Genomic DNA, 18,777 nt, shown 5'->3' on the forward strand with positions numbered 1-18,777 from the left:
CTGGGCTTGGTTAGTCTGGAGAAGAGGAGGCTGAGGGGAGATCTTACTGCTCTCTACAGCTACCTCAAAAGAGGTTGGAGTGAGGCTGGGCTTGGTCTCTTCTCCCAAGTGATCAGTGATAGGATGAGAGGAATGGGTTGGAGTTGTGCCAGGGGAGGTTTAGGTTGAACATTAGGAAAAGCTTCTTCTTTGATAGAGTGGTTGGAAGAGGCTGCTCGGGGAGGTGGTGGAGTCACCATCCCTGGAGGTGTCCAAGAAACTGCAGATGTGGTGCCTCAGGACATGGTTCAGTGGTCATGGCAGTTGGGTTAGGGTTGGACTGGGTGATCCCAAAGGTCTTCTCCAGCCTTAGTGATTCTAAAAATGCAAACTGAAGTCTCAGCTGGTTGCAGGTAGCCAGCAGTGGACATTCATACAGTGGAACCATTGATCTGGGTCCTGAAGCATGAAGTCTAAGGGAAACCTTTCCCCTTTTTAAGTGCTTGGATTGCCAGGCAAACAGAAAGCTGTAGCTGCATCACTCCTGCTCTCCTGCATGTGGGATTTGGATTTGTCTTGCTGGCACACTAAATTTGCTGGGTTTTGGCACAAACTGGAAGTGTGGCAGCAATATGACAGCACCTCCCTAAATCATGCTCCATGCTAGTAAGCTGTTAAAAAGCTAAACTTCATTATCATGATCAAAAGTTTATGTCCACAACTGGCCACAGTTTGGGGCTTTGCCAGCAGGGTACAGAAGCTTTAGCTGGTTTCCAGGAAGACCCTTTTCACTGTGCATAATCTCTGTGAAGTCCTCTCTACTGGGAAAGAAATAGCAGGGCAGGAAATAGTCACAAAACATGGCACTGAGCTCTACTGGTTTGGTTGCTGGTGAAGAAAACCAGAGGCTTATCAGGAGCACTCAGCATGGATTCAGCCAGGGCAAGTCGTGGCAGCCCAATCTGATAGACTTTTCTGATGGCAGAACTAGAAGGCTAGATGTGGGGAGGGCAGTGGATGTGCTCTGCCTTCACTTCAGCAAGCATTTTGACATTCTCCCATGGCATCCTCACAGCCCAAGTTAAGAAGGGCAGGTTGGATGGTTGGGCAGTGAGATGAATTGGGAGCTGGCTGAAAGACAGAGCTCAGAGAGCTGTGGTCAGGGGGGCGAGTCCTCCAGGGGTTGGCACTGGGTCCAGCCCTTCTCAGTATCTTATCAGGGATCTGGATGAAGGGATTGAGCAGACCCTCAGCAAGTTTGCTGATGATATGAAACAGGGAGGAGTGGCTGACCCACCAGAAGGCTGTGCTGCCATCCAGTGTGACCTAGACAGGCTGGAAAGCTGGGAAGGGAAAGATCCAATGAAATCCAGGATGGGCAAGGGTAAAGTACTGCATCTGGGGAATAACAAACCCAGGCATCAGTACAGGCTGGGGGCTCAACTGTTGGAGAGCTGCTCTAGGGAATGGGACCTGGGAGTCCTGATGGACAAACAGGATGGCCATGAGCCAGCAGTGGAGCACCTCTCCTAGCAGGATGGGCTGAGAGAGTTGGGGTTGTTCAGTCTGGAGAAGAGAAGGCTCTGAGGAGACCTAATTATGGCCTTCCAGTGTCTGAAGGAGGCTACAAGAAAGCTGGGGAGGGACTTTTGAGGGTGTCAGGGAGTGACAGGACTGGGGGGGGATGGAGCCAAACTAGAAATGGGGAGATTGAGATTGGATGTTAGGAAGAAGTTGTTGCCCATGAGGGTGGTGAGAGCCTGGCACAGGTTGCCCAGGGAGGTGGTGGAAGCCTCCTGCCTGGAGGTGTTTGCAGCCAGGCTGGATGTGGCTGTGAGCAACCTGCTGTGGTGTGAGGTGTCCCTGCCCATGGCAGGGGGTTGGAGCTGGCTGAGCCTTGAGGTCCCTTCCAACCCTGGCAGGCCTGTGATTCCCATGACCAGCAGTGTAGGAGATGTTTCCCTCCTCAAGGCAAGGATAGCTCTCATTTGGCTTTTTGAAGTTGAGACTGCCAAAATGTATGGATTTTAGTACTTCACTGAAGCAATTTGAGCTTTTCTCTCTTTTGTTCCTCTCACACGAAGTGCAGAGCATCCTCTTTTGGTTGGGTTTTGTTGTCTTTTTTTCCTGGCAATACCATTCATTCCCAATAGGAAGCATTTTTATTAACACCAGCTTGGCATTTCTTTTTTGTCCCACTGCTTTAGTGTGAGAGCCAAGCCAGCACCAACCCCCCCTCCCCCCCAATCCTTCTCTCACAATAGACTTTTACATCATGCAAGCAAGAAAAAGAAGGGAAAAGAAATTACATTCCAATTAAAATTTCACAGCAACCACAGGTGGATTTTGCTGATTTTTAGGCAGTCATCATGTGCTCAGCAAAGCATTGCCTGCGTGGGAGATGTTCATAAAGCAAATTGGAAGTGCTTATTACAAGGAAAAAAATAGTTTGGAGAAATCAGATGTGGTGTCTGAAGTAATTAAAATACATTTAATGGGAATCCAAGCTCATAGTGGTTCACAACAAGCCAGTGAGGGAGAAAAAGGGAGGATATGTCTCTAGAGAGGTGCTTTGAGGAGGAAATATCTCTAGAGAGGTGCTTTGAGGAGGAAATATCTCTAGAGAGGTGCTTTGAGGAGGAAATATCTCTAGAGAGGTGCTCTAAAGAGGATATATCTATAGAGAGGTGCTTTAAGGAGGGTATGTCTCTAGAGAGGTGCTTTAAGGAGGATATATCTATAGAGAGGTGCTTTAAGGAGGATATATCTATAGAGAGGTGCATTAAGGTGGATATGTCTCTAGAGAGGTGCTTTGTGGAGGGTATGACTCTAGAGAGGTGATGAGGAGAATGGGTCTAAGGCAGCATTGGAGCACAAGGCAGCTTGCTTCTGGATTTCAGGAAAGCATCTCTAGCCCTGCAATCCTCCCACCAACAGCCTCCATCCTAGCCCCCCAGCCCACAAAGCAAGCGATGCAGAGTCCTGTTACTGTGAGAAATTGCAAAGGGCTTCTTGTGTGGCGTCGCCAAGCTCTGAGACTGGATGGGAGAGCAGGGAGGCACCGCTCCTGCCTTTGGGATGCCTGCAGCTTGTGATACCCCAAGCGGAGCTGCTGGCTCTGCCTCTCTTTAGTTGTCTTTACCAAAGAGTTAAAGGAAGAAAGTTGGAGCAGGCTGATGAGGAAAGTCTGTGTCTGAGAGCAGATCCAGAGCGGGTAATTTGCTGAGCGAGGGCTGGAGGTGCGCTCTGCAAGTGCCTCCGAGCCCAGGTGCACGGCCACGGGAGGTGCTGCTGGGCAGAGGGAAGCGTGGCGCAGATCGGGGAAAGCAAGCTGAGGCTGAGCATCCGAAGAAACTTCTTGGCAGGCGTTTTGCCTTCGGAAACAACCTCGCAGGGATACAGAGACTTGGGCACCTGCTTGAAGGAAGCCAAAACTCGAGTGAGAACAGTAAATGGGCAGCGGCTCTGGAGCCCTGCCCCTCGCTTTTGCTTTCTCTTTCTCTTTCTCTCCTTTTTTCCCCTCCTTTTCTTTCTTTTTCTTCTTTCTTTCTTTACATTTTTCTTTCTTTTATCCCATTTTAATTTTTCCTTTTCTCTTTTTTTGTCTTTTTCATATTTTTAATTTTCTCTTTCCTTCTCTTTCTCTTTTTCCTTGACTTTTCCTTTTCTATTTCTTCTTTTTTATTTCCCCTTTTTCTTTCCCTTTTTCTTTTCCTGTTGCTCTTTATTTTCCTTTTCCTTTTCCTTTTTCTTTGTTTCCTTTTTTTCTTTTTATTTCCTTTCTTTTTCTTTTTATCTTTTTTTTTTTTCTTTTTCTTCTCCTTTTTCTTTTTCCTTTTTCTTTTTCTTTTTCTTTTTCTTTTTCTTTTTCTTTTTCTTTTTCTTTTTCTTTTTCTTTTTCTTTTTCTTTTTCTTTTTCTTTTTCTTTTTCTTTTTCTTTTTCTTTTTCTTTTTCTTTTTCTTTTTCTTTTTCTTTTTCTTTTCCTTTTCCTTTTCCTTTTCCTTTTCCTTTTCCTTTTCCTCTTTCTTTTTCTCTTTCTTTTTTTTTATTATGGAGCAACTGTTACAATGGGTTTAATGGATTCCTGTGATAGCAATGTCTTTCCTTTTCCTTGATATTAATAGGATTTCTTAATGCTCTGAGCATAAAGAATGTGACAACTATAAACCATTGGATTCCCAGCAGGGAAGGCTGCGTTGTCTGCAGGGTCGCTGCCTTGTGGCCCCGCAGTAAGAACTGTAAAGTTTCATTAACACTTCTTTTTGGTTTTTTTTTGCTTGTTTTTCCCCTCAGATTTTTGTATGAGTTATCTCAGATCCCCAACTTCACAGAACGAGCTCAGTGCATCATCTTCCAGTCGGTGTTCTCCGAAGGGATCACGTCGGTGCGCCGCAAAGTCGATATCATAACGCGCGTCTCCAAGGTGAGGCCTCAGGGAAGCCTGAAGGAACACAGGAAGAGCTTTTAGAATAGCCATGCTCCTGGGCTTGTTTTAATGATCATAGAATCATAGAAACAGCCAGGCCAGAAGAGACCTCCAAGATCATCCAGTTCCAGCCTGTCGCCCAGCCCTATCCAATCAACTAGACCATGGCACTCATTGCCTCATCCAGGCTTTTCTTGAAGACCTCCAGGGATGGTGACCCCACCACCTCCCTGGGCAGCACATCCCAGTGGCCAATCTTTCTTGCTGGGAAGAACTTTCTCCTCACCTCCAGCCTAAACTCTTCCCCTGGCACAGCTTGAGACTGTGTCCTCTTGTTCTGCTGCTGGTTGCCTGGGAGAAGAGACCAACCATCACCTGGCTACAGCCTCCCTTCAGGGAGTTGTAGAGAGCAATAAGGTCTCCTCTGAGCCTTCTCTTCTCCAAGCTAAGCAACCCCAGCTCCCTCAGCCTCTCCTCACAGGGCTTGTGCTCAAATCCTCTCCCCAGCCTACATGAAAAGTAGAAAGAAATAAGAATGAAAAGAAAAATAGTGACCTAAAGGTCATGTCCTAGCCAGGACAGTGTTTCATTTTAATTGGGGTTTTGTTTCATTTATGTTAACTTCTGGTTAGCTTTGCTGTCCCAAAGTACCCAGGCTCTACCCCTTTGGATTTCTTGCATATTCAAGCAATTAAAAAGAGGTACTTAGTGCTTCCCTTCCCAAGGTGGTACAAATAAGGAATCAGGTTTGTATGATAGGAAAAGTGGTGTAGCCCTCAGTTTACTCCTGAGGAGCTCACACTGCAGTTGATTTATCCCAGGTGTAGTACAAGGCTACAAAGTTGGATGTCAGGAACAGGTTTTTACCATGGGGGTGGTTGGGGCCCCATCCCTGGAGATACTGAAGGTGAGGCTCCGCAGGTCCCTGGGCAGCCTGATCTAGTGGAGGGTGTCCCTGCTGGCTGCAGGGGCGTTGGCCTGGATGACCTTCGAAGGTCCCTTCTAACCCAGACCATTCTATGATTCTATGAAAGTTAGTGATTGGGCTCATAGCCTCAGATTCTTGATTGACAAGACAGATGCCTTTGTATAGAAATTCAAATCATTGATTGCTTGACAACTGTGTTTCTAGATTGCTCTTTGGAGGCACAGCAATTCAGTCCCTATCCCTGATGCAGCTACATTAAGTGTGGATCTGGAAATGCCAATTTCCAGTGCACCTGGCCCAGTGAGAGGCAGGCTGAGTCCAAGTCTAACACTGACTGTGCATTATGCAAACTCATGGTAAACCACCTCCTCTGTAACAGTCTTCAAGGTTACTAAGGATGTTTAGAAGACTTCCTTCCATAGAATCATAGAATCAGTAAGGTTGGAAAAGACCTCAGAGATCATCAAGTCCAACCTATCACCCAACACCTCCTGACTGACCAAACCACCATGAATCTTTTTGTCACCTGTATGTATGAGACAGGGCTCTGGGCTACCTGCTCTAGTGGAGGATGTCCCTGCTGACTGCAGACTGGATGAGCTTTGGAGGTCCCTTCCAACCCAGACCATTCCATGATTCTATGATGCCATATAATTTGCTCTGTATGGATGAAGCTAAATGTGGCATCTTAGGCACGAGTTTTATTACTGCAGCAGTTTCTCTGGAGGGGTCACAAACCACAAGAAACCAAACTTTTAGCCAGGATGAAAGAAAGTTTAAAAAACACAACTCTTTCTTTTTTTTCCTGTGAGCCATTAGAGTTTTTTGTGCAAGTGGCAGTTAGAGGCTGGTGTCCATTTTGCAGGCTCTGCTGAACATGGCAAGTGTGAAGGAAATTCTAGGACTGATTCTGGCTTTTGGAAACTACATGAATGGTGGAAACAGGACCCGGGGTCAAGCTGATGGCTTTGGTTTGGAAATCCTCCCCAAACTGAAGGATGTCAAAAGCAGAGTGAGTACTTCTTTTTCATTAAAGATGTTGGGGTTTTTTTTTCTCAAGTGGCCTTCTTTTTTGTTCTATCTGGCCAAAAAGAACATTTTCTTATTTCTTAACCATTCTTGCTTGAAAGGACAAGGCACTTTGTACCACAGTCTTGCTTTCTTCTCTCAGCTTCTTCCCTCCTTCTCCTGCACTCATGCATATTCCCCTAATCTCCAATCAGTCCTATCCCATCCCACAAGGATGTATGTTTCATTTAAGTGTTTTCCATCCCACCAGCATTTATATTTTATCTAAGAACCTCTGTGTGGCTCTTTTACTGCTTAGAAACTGAATTACAGTAAAGAGAACTGAGAGAGCAGAGACTGCTGAGCTCTTCTCCAGTTATTTGCCCCGTTTGTTTTTTCCCCCTTGGTCTGTGTGTGAGTGAAAACCTTTGTAGAATCAGGTTTGAAAGCAAAAATCAGTAGAGGTTCACTGCAGCATCCACACCCAGGAATTCTACAGGAAGGATCTAAAGGGTAAGGTAGGGAGCTCAAACTCTGGACACTTTTTGAGACGAGGTTACTTTGTTCCTTCTTTCAGTGGGGCAATGGAAACGCTGCTCCACGTCCTTCTTTGCCAGAGCTGCACACCACATGGATAATACGAAGCAGCAGTGAACAGCAGATAATTTCTGTTCTTCATCTTTTCCTGCATGAAGTGCTGCCTTGAACTGTAGGAAAAGCAGTAGATTTTAAACTGCAAGAAAGGTAGATTTTAGCCTGTATAGAAAGATTTTAAACTATAGGAAAGGTGGGTTTGTAGCTGTAGGAAAGGTGGGGTTTAAACTGCAGGAAAGGTAGGTTTTGAACTGCAGGAAAGGTAGGTTTTAAACTGCAGGAAAGGTAGGTTTTGAACTGCAGGAAAGGTAGGTTTTAAGCTCCAAGAAAGGTAAGTTTTAAACTCTAAGAAAGGTGGATTTCAAACTGCAAGAATGGTAGATTTTAAACTCTTAGGTAGATTTTAAGCTGCAAGAAAGGTAGGTTTTAAGCTCTAAGAAAGGTAGGTTTTAAACTCAAAGGTGGATTTTAAACTGTAGGAAAAGTGGATTTTAAGCTGCAAGAAAGGTAGACTTTAAGCTGCAAGAAAGGTAGATTTTAAACTCTAAGAAAGGTAGATTTTAAGCTGCAAGAAAGGTAGATTTTAAACTCTAAGAAAGGTAGATTTTAAGCTGCAAGAAAGGTAGGTTTTAAACTCTAAGAAAGGTAGATTTTAAGCTGCAAGAAAGGTAGGTTTTAAGCCTCTGTGTAGATAGAAGTGCATTTGTGAGAAGGCAGTGTCAAGAAAGCAGTGTGTCCGGGGGGTGTTTTCCTCATGAATGCCCTCATTGACAACGTGTAAAACCACGTTCAGTTAATTGCTCCCTGGGGAGCTGTAGCAGTGAAAGTTTTGCCAATGGGTTTGAGACTTTGTCTCCTAAAGACACTGAGGTGATGGAGCGTGTCCAAAGAGTGGTGAAGCTGGTGAAGGGTCTAGAGCACAAGTCCCAGGAGAAGCAGCTGAGGCAACTGGAGTTGTTTACCCTGGAGAAGAAGGGACTGAGAGGTGATGTTAGCACTCTCTACAACTGCCCAACTAGGAGAAGAGCAAAAGGCCTCAAGCTGTGCCCTGGGAGGTTTAGGTTGGGTATGGACTAGATGACCTTTAGAGGTCCCTTCCCAGGTGATTCTGTGATGAAGAAAAATCTCTTCACCACAAGGGTAGTGAGGCACTGGAACAAGCTGCTCAGGGAAGTGCTTGAGTCACCAGCCCTGGTGGTGTTTAAAAGACATGTAGTGGTGCTTAGGAACATGGTTTAGTGGTGGGCTGGGCTCCACTAGGTTAATGGCTGGACTCAAAGGTCTTAAAGATCTTTTCCAACCTAAAAGATTCTCTGATTCTAATTCTTACTTTCCTCTTCACTGCAATGGTTTAGCTGTTTCCTCTGACCATTTTTCTTCCTGTCCTACCCCATGGACAAGACACAGCACAAGCTGCAGCTAAATTAGAAGCAGGCCAAGCTTCCCAGTGCTCAGGTGTTCCCTGGCTGGCCAGCTGCCATGAAGAAGAATGTAAACCAACTGAGCTGAGCCTGACTTTGCTCAGCAGAAGAACTAATTTCAGCCTCATCCCTCTATCTAACCATGAGCTTGTAAGCATTTCATTATCTCTGGGACTTTCCAGTTTGGCTGAATTTAGCCAGCTTGTTCCAAATGCTGTGAGTTATGAAAGGGGCTGACAGATGTACAGTATAATTGCAGAAGACTTGCTCCTGAGCAAAACAAGCTAAAAAATTACACTAGTTATGGTTTCCTGGTAGCCAAAAAAAATAATTATTATTCTTTTAGACTGGTCTCCAAACTGCAGAAAAGCTCCAAGGGGCCAGCTGCTGCGAGGGGAGCCTCTGAGGGAAGTGGTGTCCCTGTTTGCTAGGAAGAAGAATGCAGGATCTTGGTTATTTGAAGACTTAAAATATCTTCCTGTGTCCTGTTGTTCCCTTTCTGGGCATTGCCAGCAAGCAATAGCAAGCAATATTATGTCTAGGTGCCCTGAATTTCAGGAGCTAAGGTTAAATAGTCAGTGTTAATTGTCTCTTATTTCACACCAGGAATCATCTCTTGTCACATGAACCTGGAAAATTCCTTCAGAGCAATATTTGTTTTACCAACAAAGAAAGTAGCTCACCACTTCCACATCTCCTGTGTTTTGTCCTCTCTAGGTACTCTTTAAGCCAGAGTAGTGAGTTTGATAGTTTGGGATATGGAAGATGGAATAGAAGCCTTTTTTGTCTGGGTGGGTGGGTGTTTTTTCTCTGAAAGGGCAATCGAATGCTTGTGAGTCACCTCAGCTCCTTTTTTGCCCTATGGCCTGCCAGTAGTGTCTTCTGAAAACTGTTCTGAAGGCAGAGTGGCTTTGTCTGCATGAGAGCCCTGACTTGCTCAGTTTGGAATTTTTCTGCTGTATGATATTAATCAAATATAATCTGCTGCAGGCTCACATGCAGGCGAGGCAGCTCTGTGCAGGAAGTCAGACATTGTTCACATACAAATATTTGTCCTGGTACCTGTCAATACAGAATATGAAAACACAGCCCCCCCCCCAAAACCCCTTCAAAGGCATTCCAGATATAATTCCCTACATGATGGTTCTTTGCTGTCATTGAAACAACACTACCCTGTCATGTGTGGCTTTCCCCTCGGCTCCTCTGGTCTCTGCTGACCCACTGCCATGGAGCAAAGTAAAATGAGGCTGAGTACAGTGGTTGTGTGCAGAAATGGGGATTCTACAAAGTGAGGATTGACAGTCAGATGGCAGCAGGGCATCAGATGGATCTGGGGGGTCCCTGCTGTCTGGTTTTGTATTTGGAGCAAGAGTTCTGTGCCTCTCTTTTTATAGTTGAATTGAGCCTAGAGGAATCAAGCAGTTCAGTTCGCCTTAATACAGCTGAAGTGACTGTAATGTTCAGTTCATATTACACTAAAGAATAATGTTATTAATTGATGTTGCTGTTCAGGTTAATATTGTTCTCCATCATTGCCTTGTATTATCAAGAAGAGATTCAGAGAGAGCTTCTCCCAGGGCTGTCTTCCAATACCTGAAGGAATCATACAGGAAGGCTGCAGGGGGACATCTCATCAGGGTGTCTAGAGACAGGCCAAGGGGGAATGGTTTGAAGCTGAGGCAGAGCAGGGTCAGACTGGAGCTGAGGAAAAAGTTCTTCAGTAGGAGGGTGGTGAGACTCTGGCTGTGGCTGCCTCCTCCCTGGGGGTGTTCAAGTCCAGGCTGGATGAGACAGCTGAGTCTAGTTGAGAGGTGTCCCTGGGCATGGTGGGGAGGTTGGAGGAGATGTTCTCTGAGGCCCCTTCCAACTGAGGCAATTCTCTGATCCTATGATTTTCTTTTCTGGTGTTTGGAAACCAAATAAGCTGAAGGCTCTGTGGGGGTAGTATCAAGCCTGTGTTTCAAAAGATTGGTTTTTTTTGTTCGGTCAGTAGGGCTGAAGGTGCTGTTGAGTCCTGTTCCTGCCAGCAGTAGACAATAATACTAGCAGCTCTTTCTGGAAACAGTGTCCATGACATTAACTTCCTTATTTTCCCCTAGGATAATGGTATTAATCTGGTGGATTACGTCGTCATCTATTACCTCCGCCACTGTGATAAGGTAAATGCTCTTTGTTGCCTCTCCCAACAGTGAATTCCTTCAAAGGCTTTGTGTTAGCTTCTTACAAATCTGAACACAGCAGCTCTGGCAGGAAAAAAACAAAACCAAAATCCATTTCTTTTGCATCCTTCCAAGAGCTGTGGAACTCAATAGGGCCAAAATTCGATGTAGATCTTATGGTAGGAGGTTGGGAAATGTCCCCTGAAGTGTTAACAGCAGGCAGTGATTGCAGGCTGGGCAGGTGGTCACTCCAGTCCTGCCTTCTTACATCATGGGTGCTGGAGCCTTGTAAATCTTGTTCTGATGGGGTAGCAGTGGAAGACAGAAGTGAGATTTCCCTCTCATGGTAGAAGGCAAGGACACATTGGGATATTAAGATAGGTGAGTCAGCTGGTGGGGATGGAGTTAAGAGGCTGGAAATGTGGACTGCTGCTTGGAGTGAATTCCATTGAGGAGGCTTTTTTTGATAGATACCAGGAATGCTCAAAGTGTTCATCTGGAAGATTCAAGCTATTGCCTTTTAAATGAAAGTGGCATCATCAATTGGTTCCAAATTGCCTGTTTCTGAGATTCAGAAGATGCCTGATCTTTGAATCTAAGCCTAGTGTCAGTTCCCATGGCTGCTTGAATACCAGAAGTTAGTATTCTCTTTAAACTCTTAAAAACTCTTCCATAAGGAAGTTAAATTGATGACTCAGGAGTCACAAGTGGTTTTGCCAGGAGTAAGACTAAAATAAGTGAGAAGTGAAGTGAAGACACTTCACTACCCGTGGCAGGGGGGTTCAGCAAGATGATCTTTAAAGGTCCCCTTCCAGCCTAAACCACTTGTGTTTCCATGCTTGCTGCTGCTGGGGGATCTGTATGGCAGGAGCCTGGGGAACTGCTCCTAGGGCTGAGCTGCAGAGGAGATAAAGCTGGCAGAAACGGAGATGTGGACTTGGTTGCTTGCTTTGCTTTTTCTTTTGCTTCCTTTTTTAAATTTCCTCTTATTTTTTCTTTCCCTCTTTTTTTTATTCCTTCCCCCCCTTTTTTTCCCTTGCTTTTTTCCTTTCCTAGTTATTTCTCCTTTTTTTCTTCCTCTTTTCCCTTATTCTTTCTTTTGTTATTCTTCTTTTTCCTTATTCTTTCCTTGTTCCTTCCTTTGGTTGTTCCTTTTTTCTTCTTTTTTATTCTCCCTTTTTTCCTTCCTTTTTCCCTCCTTATTTTTCTTACAGGTTTTTCTGCTTTTTTTCTTCCATTCTTTCTTCCTTTTTTATTCTCTTTTTCCTCTCTCTTTTTCCTTCCTCTTTTCTCCTTTTGTTGTCCTTTTATTCTTCTTTTTTATTCTTCCTTTTTTACTTCCAGTTTTTAATTTTCTTCCTTTTTTCTTTCCTTTTTTCCCCCCTACAGTTTTTCCTTCTTTTTTTTCTTCCTTTTTTCTCTTCCTCTTTTTCTTCCTCTTCTTCATTTTTCCTATTCCTTTTTTCCCCTCTTCCTTTTTTCCCCTTCCTTTTTTTCCCCCTTCCTTTTTTTCCCCCTTCCTTTTTTTTCCCTTCATTTTTTTCCCTTCCTTTTTTTCCCTTCCTTTTTTCCCCCCCTTCCTTTTTTATTTCCTTTCCTTTTCTTTTTCCTTCCTGTTTTTTTCTCCTTTCCTTTTTTCTTTTCTGATCAGGGCAATACAGTGTCACTGCCCAGCTCATCAAAAGCCTCAAAACAAAAGCAGCTTTGCCCAGCCTGTAATGTTTCTCAGTTTTCAGAGTACTGACATATGTATTATTCTCTCCTTTTTTAATAATGCTGCAGCTAATCCTTTCTAATGAATTTGTTTAGATATTTCATACATTTGCCACTTTGTGCCATAGTGGATTTTTTCCTCAGGGAATTTTGTAAAACAAAGCAGTTTATCTTCCTTGGGAGGAAATGGACTCAGTGTGAATGTCACCCATTGTACTTTTTTTCCCCCCTGAGTGTTCATATCTTTATAATAATAAAACCATTTTTCCCCCTATTCACAAAGCAATTAATTCTCCAACCTAATGAGTTTTCCTTTATTAGAGACTAAAATCTCTGCACAGGTAGTATTTAAAACTAACTACTATGTGCTTACACCCAGCACTGTCACACTAAGACTATTTATATACTTGCTAAATTTCCACGGGAGATGCTGCTTTGAGCCCTGTAAGTTTGGGTTGGTTTATTTTGGTTTGCTTTGTTTCAATTTGGTTTGATTTAGTTTGGGTTGGTTTATTTTGGGTTCATTTAATTTGGTTTGATTTGGTTTATTTTTGTTTGGTTTGGTTTGCTTTGCTTTGCTTTCTTTTGCCTTGGTTTGGTTGTGTTTATTTAGTTTTGATTTGATTAGGTTTGGTTTATTTAGTTTTTATTTGATTTGGTTTGGTTTATTTAGTTTTGATTTGATTAGGTTTGGTTTATTTAGTTTTGATTTGATTTCGTTTGGTTTATTTAGTTTTGATTTGATTTGGTTTGGTTTATTTAGTTGTGATTTGATTTGGTTTGGTTTACTTAGTTTTGGTTTGATTTGGTTTAGTTTATTTAGGTTTGGTTTGATTTGGTTTGGTTTATGTAGTTGTGGTTTGGTTTGGTTTATTTTGGTTTGGTTTGATTTGTTTAGTTGTGATTTGCTTTGGTTTATTTTGATTTGGTTTATTTTTATTTGGTTTATTTTGGTTTGGTTTATTTAGTTTTGGTTTGGTGCGCTTAGGTTTGCTGCAGTTTCCTTTTCTTACTCTGCTGAAAATAAGGTGTATACCTCAGAGTTCCATACAGACATTGACCCATGTGATTTATTTATCCACATAAAGCTTCAGCTGAATATTTTTATCTGTACAAAATGCTTCAGGCAATAGCTAAATGTTGGTTTCAGTTGGTGCTTATAAAGTGCGTAGATATTTAATGTATCGGGGGAGAGTGAAACCACGAACTCCTGGAGCAAGATGACTTGGTGCATTAGAATAGGCATTGCTGTTATCTGCTTTGAAAAAGCCTCTAATCCCTTATCTAAACCTTTATTGATAGGGAATGAACTGAAATGTTGTGTACCCCAAGGTTGTCTCACAGTTTAAATGAAACGCTTTGCAGCGTGTGAGAAGGGAGCCGCGGCGCTCCGCGCGGTCAGGCTTTCGAGCTGAATTCTCTCCCTGTGTGCTGTTTTAGCAAGGATGATTTAAAATCTATTCTTTGTGCAGCTTTATAATAGCAGCTCATAGATGATGTTTCAAACAAAACATAAAAAGAAAAGTTAATTTATTTCCCTCCAAATGCATTCAATTTTCTTAGTGGCCTGCTTGTTTGTTTGTTTGTTTAGGAAGCGGGAACAGACAAGAGCATTTTCCCCTTACCAGAACCACAGGATTTTTTCCAGGCCTCCCAAGTGAAGTTTGAAGACCTAATAAAAGACTTAAGGAAACTGAAGAGAGATCTAGAAGGTAACTGGGGAACTTTCACATTTGTTCTGCTTAACAACAAAAGTGCCATTTAAAACGTGACCTTTATGAGGCTTTCTTATTGCTAATTAGGTTTATGGTGTTGATTCCCTTCGAGTTTTTACACTGTGGCACAAATTGCTCACATAAATTGGGGGGGGGGGGGGGCGAGAGGGGAGGAAAAAATCAAACTTGTGACTTCATAAAAATGAAAGTAAAGATCTGAAAGGGGATTTTTTGCCTTTCACAATCGAAGAAGTCTGCCTGAAATTTTCTTTTGGTTGTGTGTGTGTGTGTGAATTTTCCCTCTGGCTTCTTCAGAACTGTGTGTTTAGCTGTAGATATCTCTTAGTTCCATAACATAAATACTTTCTCCAGTACTTGTATAACAACAATTTAACAGCTACAAGAAAGGGCTGAATGCTCCTCGTGTAGAAATAAAGCGCAGCTTGCCAAGGCACAGCAAAGGGTGGGGGGGGAAAGGAAAGTTCCAGTTCAAGATATTCTCGCTCTGGGACATAAAATAAACATTTAAAAATGTTTATTATAAAGAGGGGCTCAGAAACCCAACTCATCTATCAATCAAGGTACTGAGTGGGAATAAAGTAGGAAGGGTTGCCCTCCAAGTGTTCCAAGCGGTTTCATTTTTGTTTTGCGCTTCAGAGGACTTTCTAAAATAAATCCAAGCCTATGATGAATGAATTTTTTTAAGCCTGTGCTTTTGGTTAAGGAAAAGTTGCTACTTAGGCTTGAAGCAGTTTCCTGGAGAAAATGGAGAGTCTGGGGAGAGAATCTGCTTGAAAGCCTTTAAAACCTCTCCCAGTTGTAGTTGTACCTCCCAGTCAAAACGTGAGAGGCCTTTTGCAATCAGAGTTCACCAAGAGAATAGGGGTTTATTTTTATGGTTTTTTTCCATGTAGAAGAATCAAAACCCTTCCAAAATATTTTAGTCTCACAGTTGGAAGTTGCTGGATTAGGTCACTTGCCACCTTTAGGATAGCTTCAAAGGTTAACAGTGGTAGGAAAGTATCAGTTGTTGTTTGTTCGACCCGGGCATAAGCGAGTGCTCTATCTCCTCTCATCTCGTGGCCCTCTACACCCCGTGGCCTGCCCTCTTTTGGGCTGGTTTGTGCAGAAACATGATCTGTGTTTGATCTTGTACTTTTTTCTGCATGTAGTCCCGCTGTCATGCATCTTAGTCTTGCAAGATCCACGTGAAGGCTGTGGCATTCACATCATCCTCGCTCTGCATCACAAAGACGCAAGGCGGCAAGCAGGAAAAAGCCAAAACACTTGAACTTTTCAAATAAAAACTGCAGCTCTCTTTGTTTCTGTTTTCCAAAGTAAGTTTTCTTAGGTATTTCTAGAAATCTAGGGAGGGGAAAAAAAGTTATTTTAAGGTTGTTTTCATAATTCTGTGTAAGAATGCTTTGGAAAGCCAGGCAAAGCAATTAACTTATAAAGCCAATGACAGGGAAGATTTGAAACAAAAACAACAACAACAAAAGTAAAGAGGGTTGTGGAAATGTTTTCAGATGTTGGTATTTTATCACTCAGAAATATGCAGCAGGGTTGTTACCAAGCACTTCTGTGCTTAGTTTCTAGTTGAACAAAGAAACAAGCAGGCATCACAGAAATGTTGTCTCTCGCTCCAACCTTCCCTTCCCGGTCCGGCTCTTCGGATAACTCCCTCATTCATTTCTGCATCAAAATCTGAATTGAAGAGCTTATAATTTTAACACGTACAACAAAGATTTGATGAGTCTCTGTAGTTTATTGTAGCCATTAAAAAGTTGTGGCTGCTGGCAGAATACCAGTGAAAGTCTAAAGCTGAAACAGATGTGAGTAGCAGAAACCAAGTGCAGAGAAGCATCGGGCACAGCTATCCAGACAGGCGCGGCCCTTCAGATGTAAATAATTTGAACAAGATTAGCTGGGGCTGCCTGTGGTAGAGGCTACATTGCACTGATTTCACACTTGGGTTGGCTAAGGTAGTCTTAAACAGATTACCCTGGGTGTGGGATGAGACAAAGGTAAGAGATGCAAGTGGGCACAGGTAAGAAGTGAAAAGTGGGCAAAGGCAAGAAATGATAGAGGACAAAGGTAAGAAAGGAAAGAGGACAAAAGAAATGAAAATGGATAAAGGTAAGAAAGGAAAGAGGACAAAAGAAATGAAAATGGATAAAGGTAAGAAAGGAAAGAGGACAAAGGTAAGAAATGAAAATGGATAAAGGTAAGAAATGAAAATAGAAAAGGTAAGAAATGAAAGAGGAGAAAGTTAAATGAAAAAGGAGAACAGGTAATAAATGAAAGTGGACAAAGGTAAGAAATGAAAGAGGAGAAAGGTAATAAAGTGGACAAAGGCACTAAATGAAAGAGGAGTTTTCTTTGTGTCATTGGGCAGCACACTAATGTTCCTGTCAGTGATTTTTTTCCCTGAGATTGAATTATTAAATAAAATTGAATGCAGTGTGCCTGAAGTGGCAGAGTTTTGATGGACACTTTTCAGAGGAGTTGGTGTTCAGTGCTTAAAAATATTTTGGTGGTAGTTTATGGAGGCCTTGGTTTATCTTTCTAGCATGGATATTAAGGTAGGAAAGATGACACTATCATGAGTGGCATGTCTTAATGGTGTGAACCTCTGGGTTGAAATACCTAGACACTGTGGAACCAAGAGTTCAGATCTAGATGGAGCACAAACCCTTTCATCCTTTTCAGATAAACAGATTGAGTTCCATACAATTTGCTGTTTTGAAGGCTCTCAGATTAGACTTTAAAGGCACAGACTAACTTCAGGCTGAACATATTTCACTAGTTTGGGTCAAAAATTCAAAGAAGTCGTTGGAAGACCTTAATGCATCAGGTTCTTAACATGTATTCCACAGCTGGCAGTCAGCAGTTTTAGGTGAAAAAAAAAAGGAGGGGGGGGGGGGGAATTATAGACAAAAATAAACATTTCAGCTTAGGCTTTTAAGAGGAAAGAATTGCAAAAGATTGCAGTGTTGAACAGCAAGATGAAAATCTTGCAGGGAGATCTGGTTCCACTTTAAAGGCACAGGGGAAAAAAAAAGAAATCATAGAATCAATAATTGAATATTAAAAAAGCCTTTGGGGATCAGCTACCTATTAATAATCAGTTGGGTTTCAGTATTCCAGGAGATGTGGTTTCAGACTAGGAGCCTCTTAACCTGTTAGCCTCTGCTTTTCCACATTGGAGTAGTGGATCTTCAGCTAACCTTGTGGCAACCCTCCTCTTGTAAAACAAAAATGTTCAAGGGGAAGAATGGAAAGCTGAGAAGTGACAAAGTGGCATGAGCTGGTTTTGTGTGGTTTGTTAGTAGAGAAGCAATAAGTACATTAGGATCCTAAAGGAAGGCAGGTTGGTTGGCTGGTTGGTTGGTTGGTTGGCTGGTTGGTTGGCTGGTTGGTTGGGTGGTACCTCTGGAGGTCCTGTGGTCCAAAGTCCTTGAGCAGGACTAAATTCAAATTTAGATCGGGTTCTACAGGACCTCACCCAGCTGTTCCCAGTCTAAGGAACTTCCAGCACCCCTCTGGGAACTTACTCCAGTGCTGAATCATTCTCTTGAACATTCTTCCATATCCCCCATGAGAATCTCCTGCACTGCAGCTTGTGAGCGTTGCTCCTTTTTCTTTAGGTGTTCATTTCTGAGAGCAGTCTTGGCTCCAGCATTCTATGTACCTATTCATTAGATAGTTGAAGTGAAACACTTGATCCCCAGTTACATTCCTCTCCACCAGGTTGAAGACACCTGCCTTCCTCTGCCTCCTTCTCAAGTGCTGCCATTTGATTTTCATCCTCAAATGACACAACACTATAGATATATTCCTTTCCACATATGAATATCTGTATATGTATTCAGATATATGACCTGCACTGGAGTCCCAACAACCCCAAGCAAGGCTCCAGCCTTGGGGCAGTGTGGCTGGAAAGCTGCTGGCAGAAAGGGACCTGGAGATGCTAATGGATAAGCAGCTGAACAGGAGCCAGCAGTGTGCCCAGGGGGCCAAGAAAGCCAAAGGCCTCCTGGCTGGGATCAGCAATGCTGTGTCCAGAGGAGCAGGGAGGGGATTGTCCCCTGGGACTCAGCTCTGGGGAGGCCACACCTGGAGCATTGTGTCCAGTTTGGGGCAGCTCAGTGCAAGAGAGATGTGGAGGTGCTGGAGCCAGGGCAGAGCAGGGCAAGGAAGCTGGGAAGGGCCTGGGGAAGAAATCTGCTGGAGAGCAAGTGAAGGAGCTGGGGATGGTTAGTGTGGAGAAGAGGAGGCTGAGGGAGACCTCACTGCTGTCTACAACTACCTGAAAGGAGGCTGTGGAGAGGCTGCTGCTGGTCTCTTCTCAAAGGTAAGGAGTGGCCTCAAGCTGCCCCTGGGTAGGTTTAGACTGGAGAGTAGGAAAAATTTCTTCCCGTCAAGAGTGGTCAGGGCTTGGAATGTGCTGCTCAGGGAGGTGGCTGAGTCCCCAAGCCTGGCTGTGTTTCAAGGTGATTTGGATGTGGTGCTTGGGGCTCTGGTTTAGGGGTGAGCCTTGTAGAGTAGGGCCAGTGCTTGGACTTGGTGCTCCTGGGAGTCTTTTCCAACCTGACTGTTTCTGTGATTCTGTGTGTGGGTGTATCTTTATTTACTTATTCATTTTCTACACATACACACACACACACACACACACACACACATATATATATATGTTCCTTTCCCTAGAAACAGATCCAGTGCACTCAGTGTGAATAGCAAGCTCAGGCTGATGTAAGACTGAAAACTCTCTGATTTTTTCAGGTTTCAAACACTGAGCAACATCTGTTGTTATCAAGTGTTGCAGGGGGA

The 18,777-nt window shown here is 43.3% G+C and overlaps 1 protein-coding gene across 5 annotated transcripts in view; it reads left to right on the forward strand.

The window, feature by feature from the left end:
- FMN1 (formin 1) overlaps positions 1 to 18,777 on the forward strand; it is a 191,262-nt gene that overhangs the window by 117,685 nt on the left and 54,800 nt on the right. For all 5 annotated transcript variants that reach the window (XM_068162902.1, XM_068162904.1, XM_068162903.1 and 2 more), the window contains 4 exons: positions 4,274 to 4,403; positions 6,200 to 6,346; positions 10,457 to 10,516; positions 13,821 to 13,941. In XM_068162902.1, the coding sequence (XP_068019003.1) occupies positions 4,274 to 4,403; positions 6,200 to 6,346; positions 10,457 to 10,516; positions 13,821 to 13,941 (458 nt within the window). The remainder of the gene's footprint in view (positions 1 to 4,273; positions 4,404 to 6,199; positions 6,347 to 10,456; positions 10,517 to 13,820; positions 13,942 to 18,777) is intronic.

Source organism: Melanerpes formicivorus, unplaced genomic scaffold (assembly GCF_026170545.1).
Source record: "Melanerpes formicivorus ecotype bairdi unplaced genomic scaffold, bMelFor1.0.p_v2 SCAF_68, whole genome shotgun sequence".
NCBI classification, from domain to species: domain Eukaryota; kingdom Metazoa; phylum Chordata; class Aves; order Piciformes; family Picidae; genus Melanerpes; species Melanerpes formicivorus.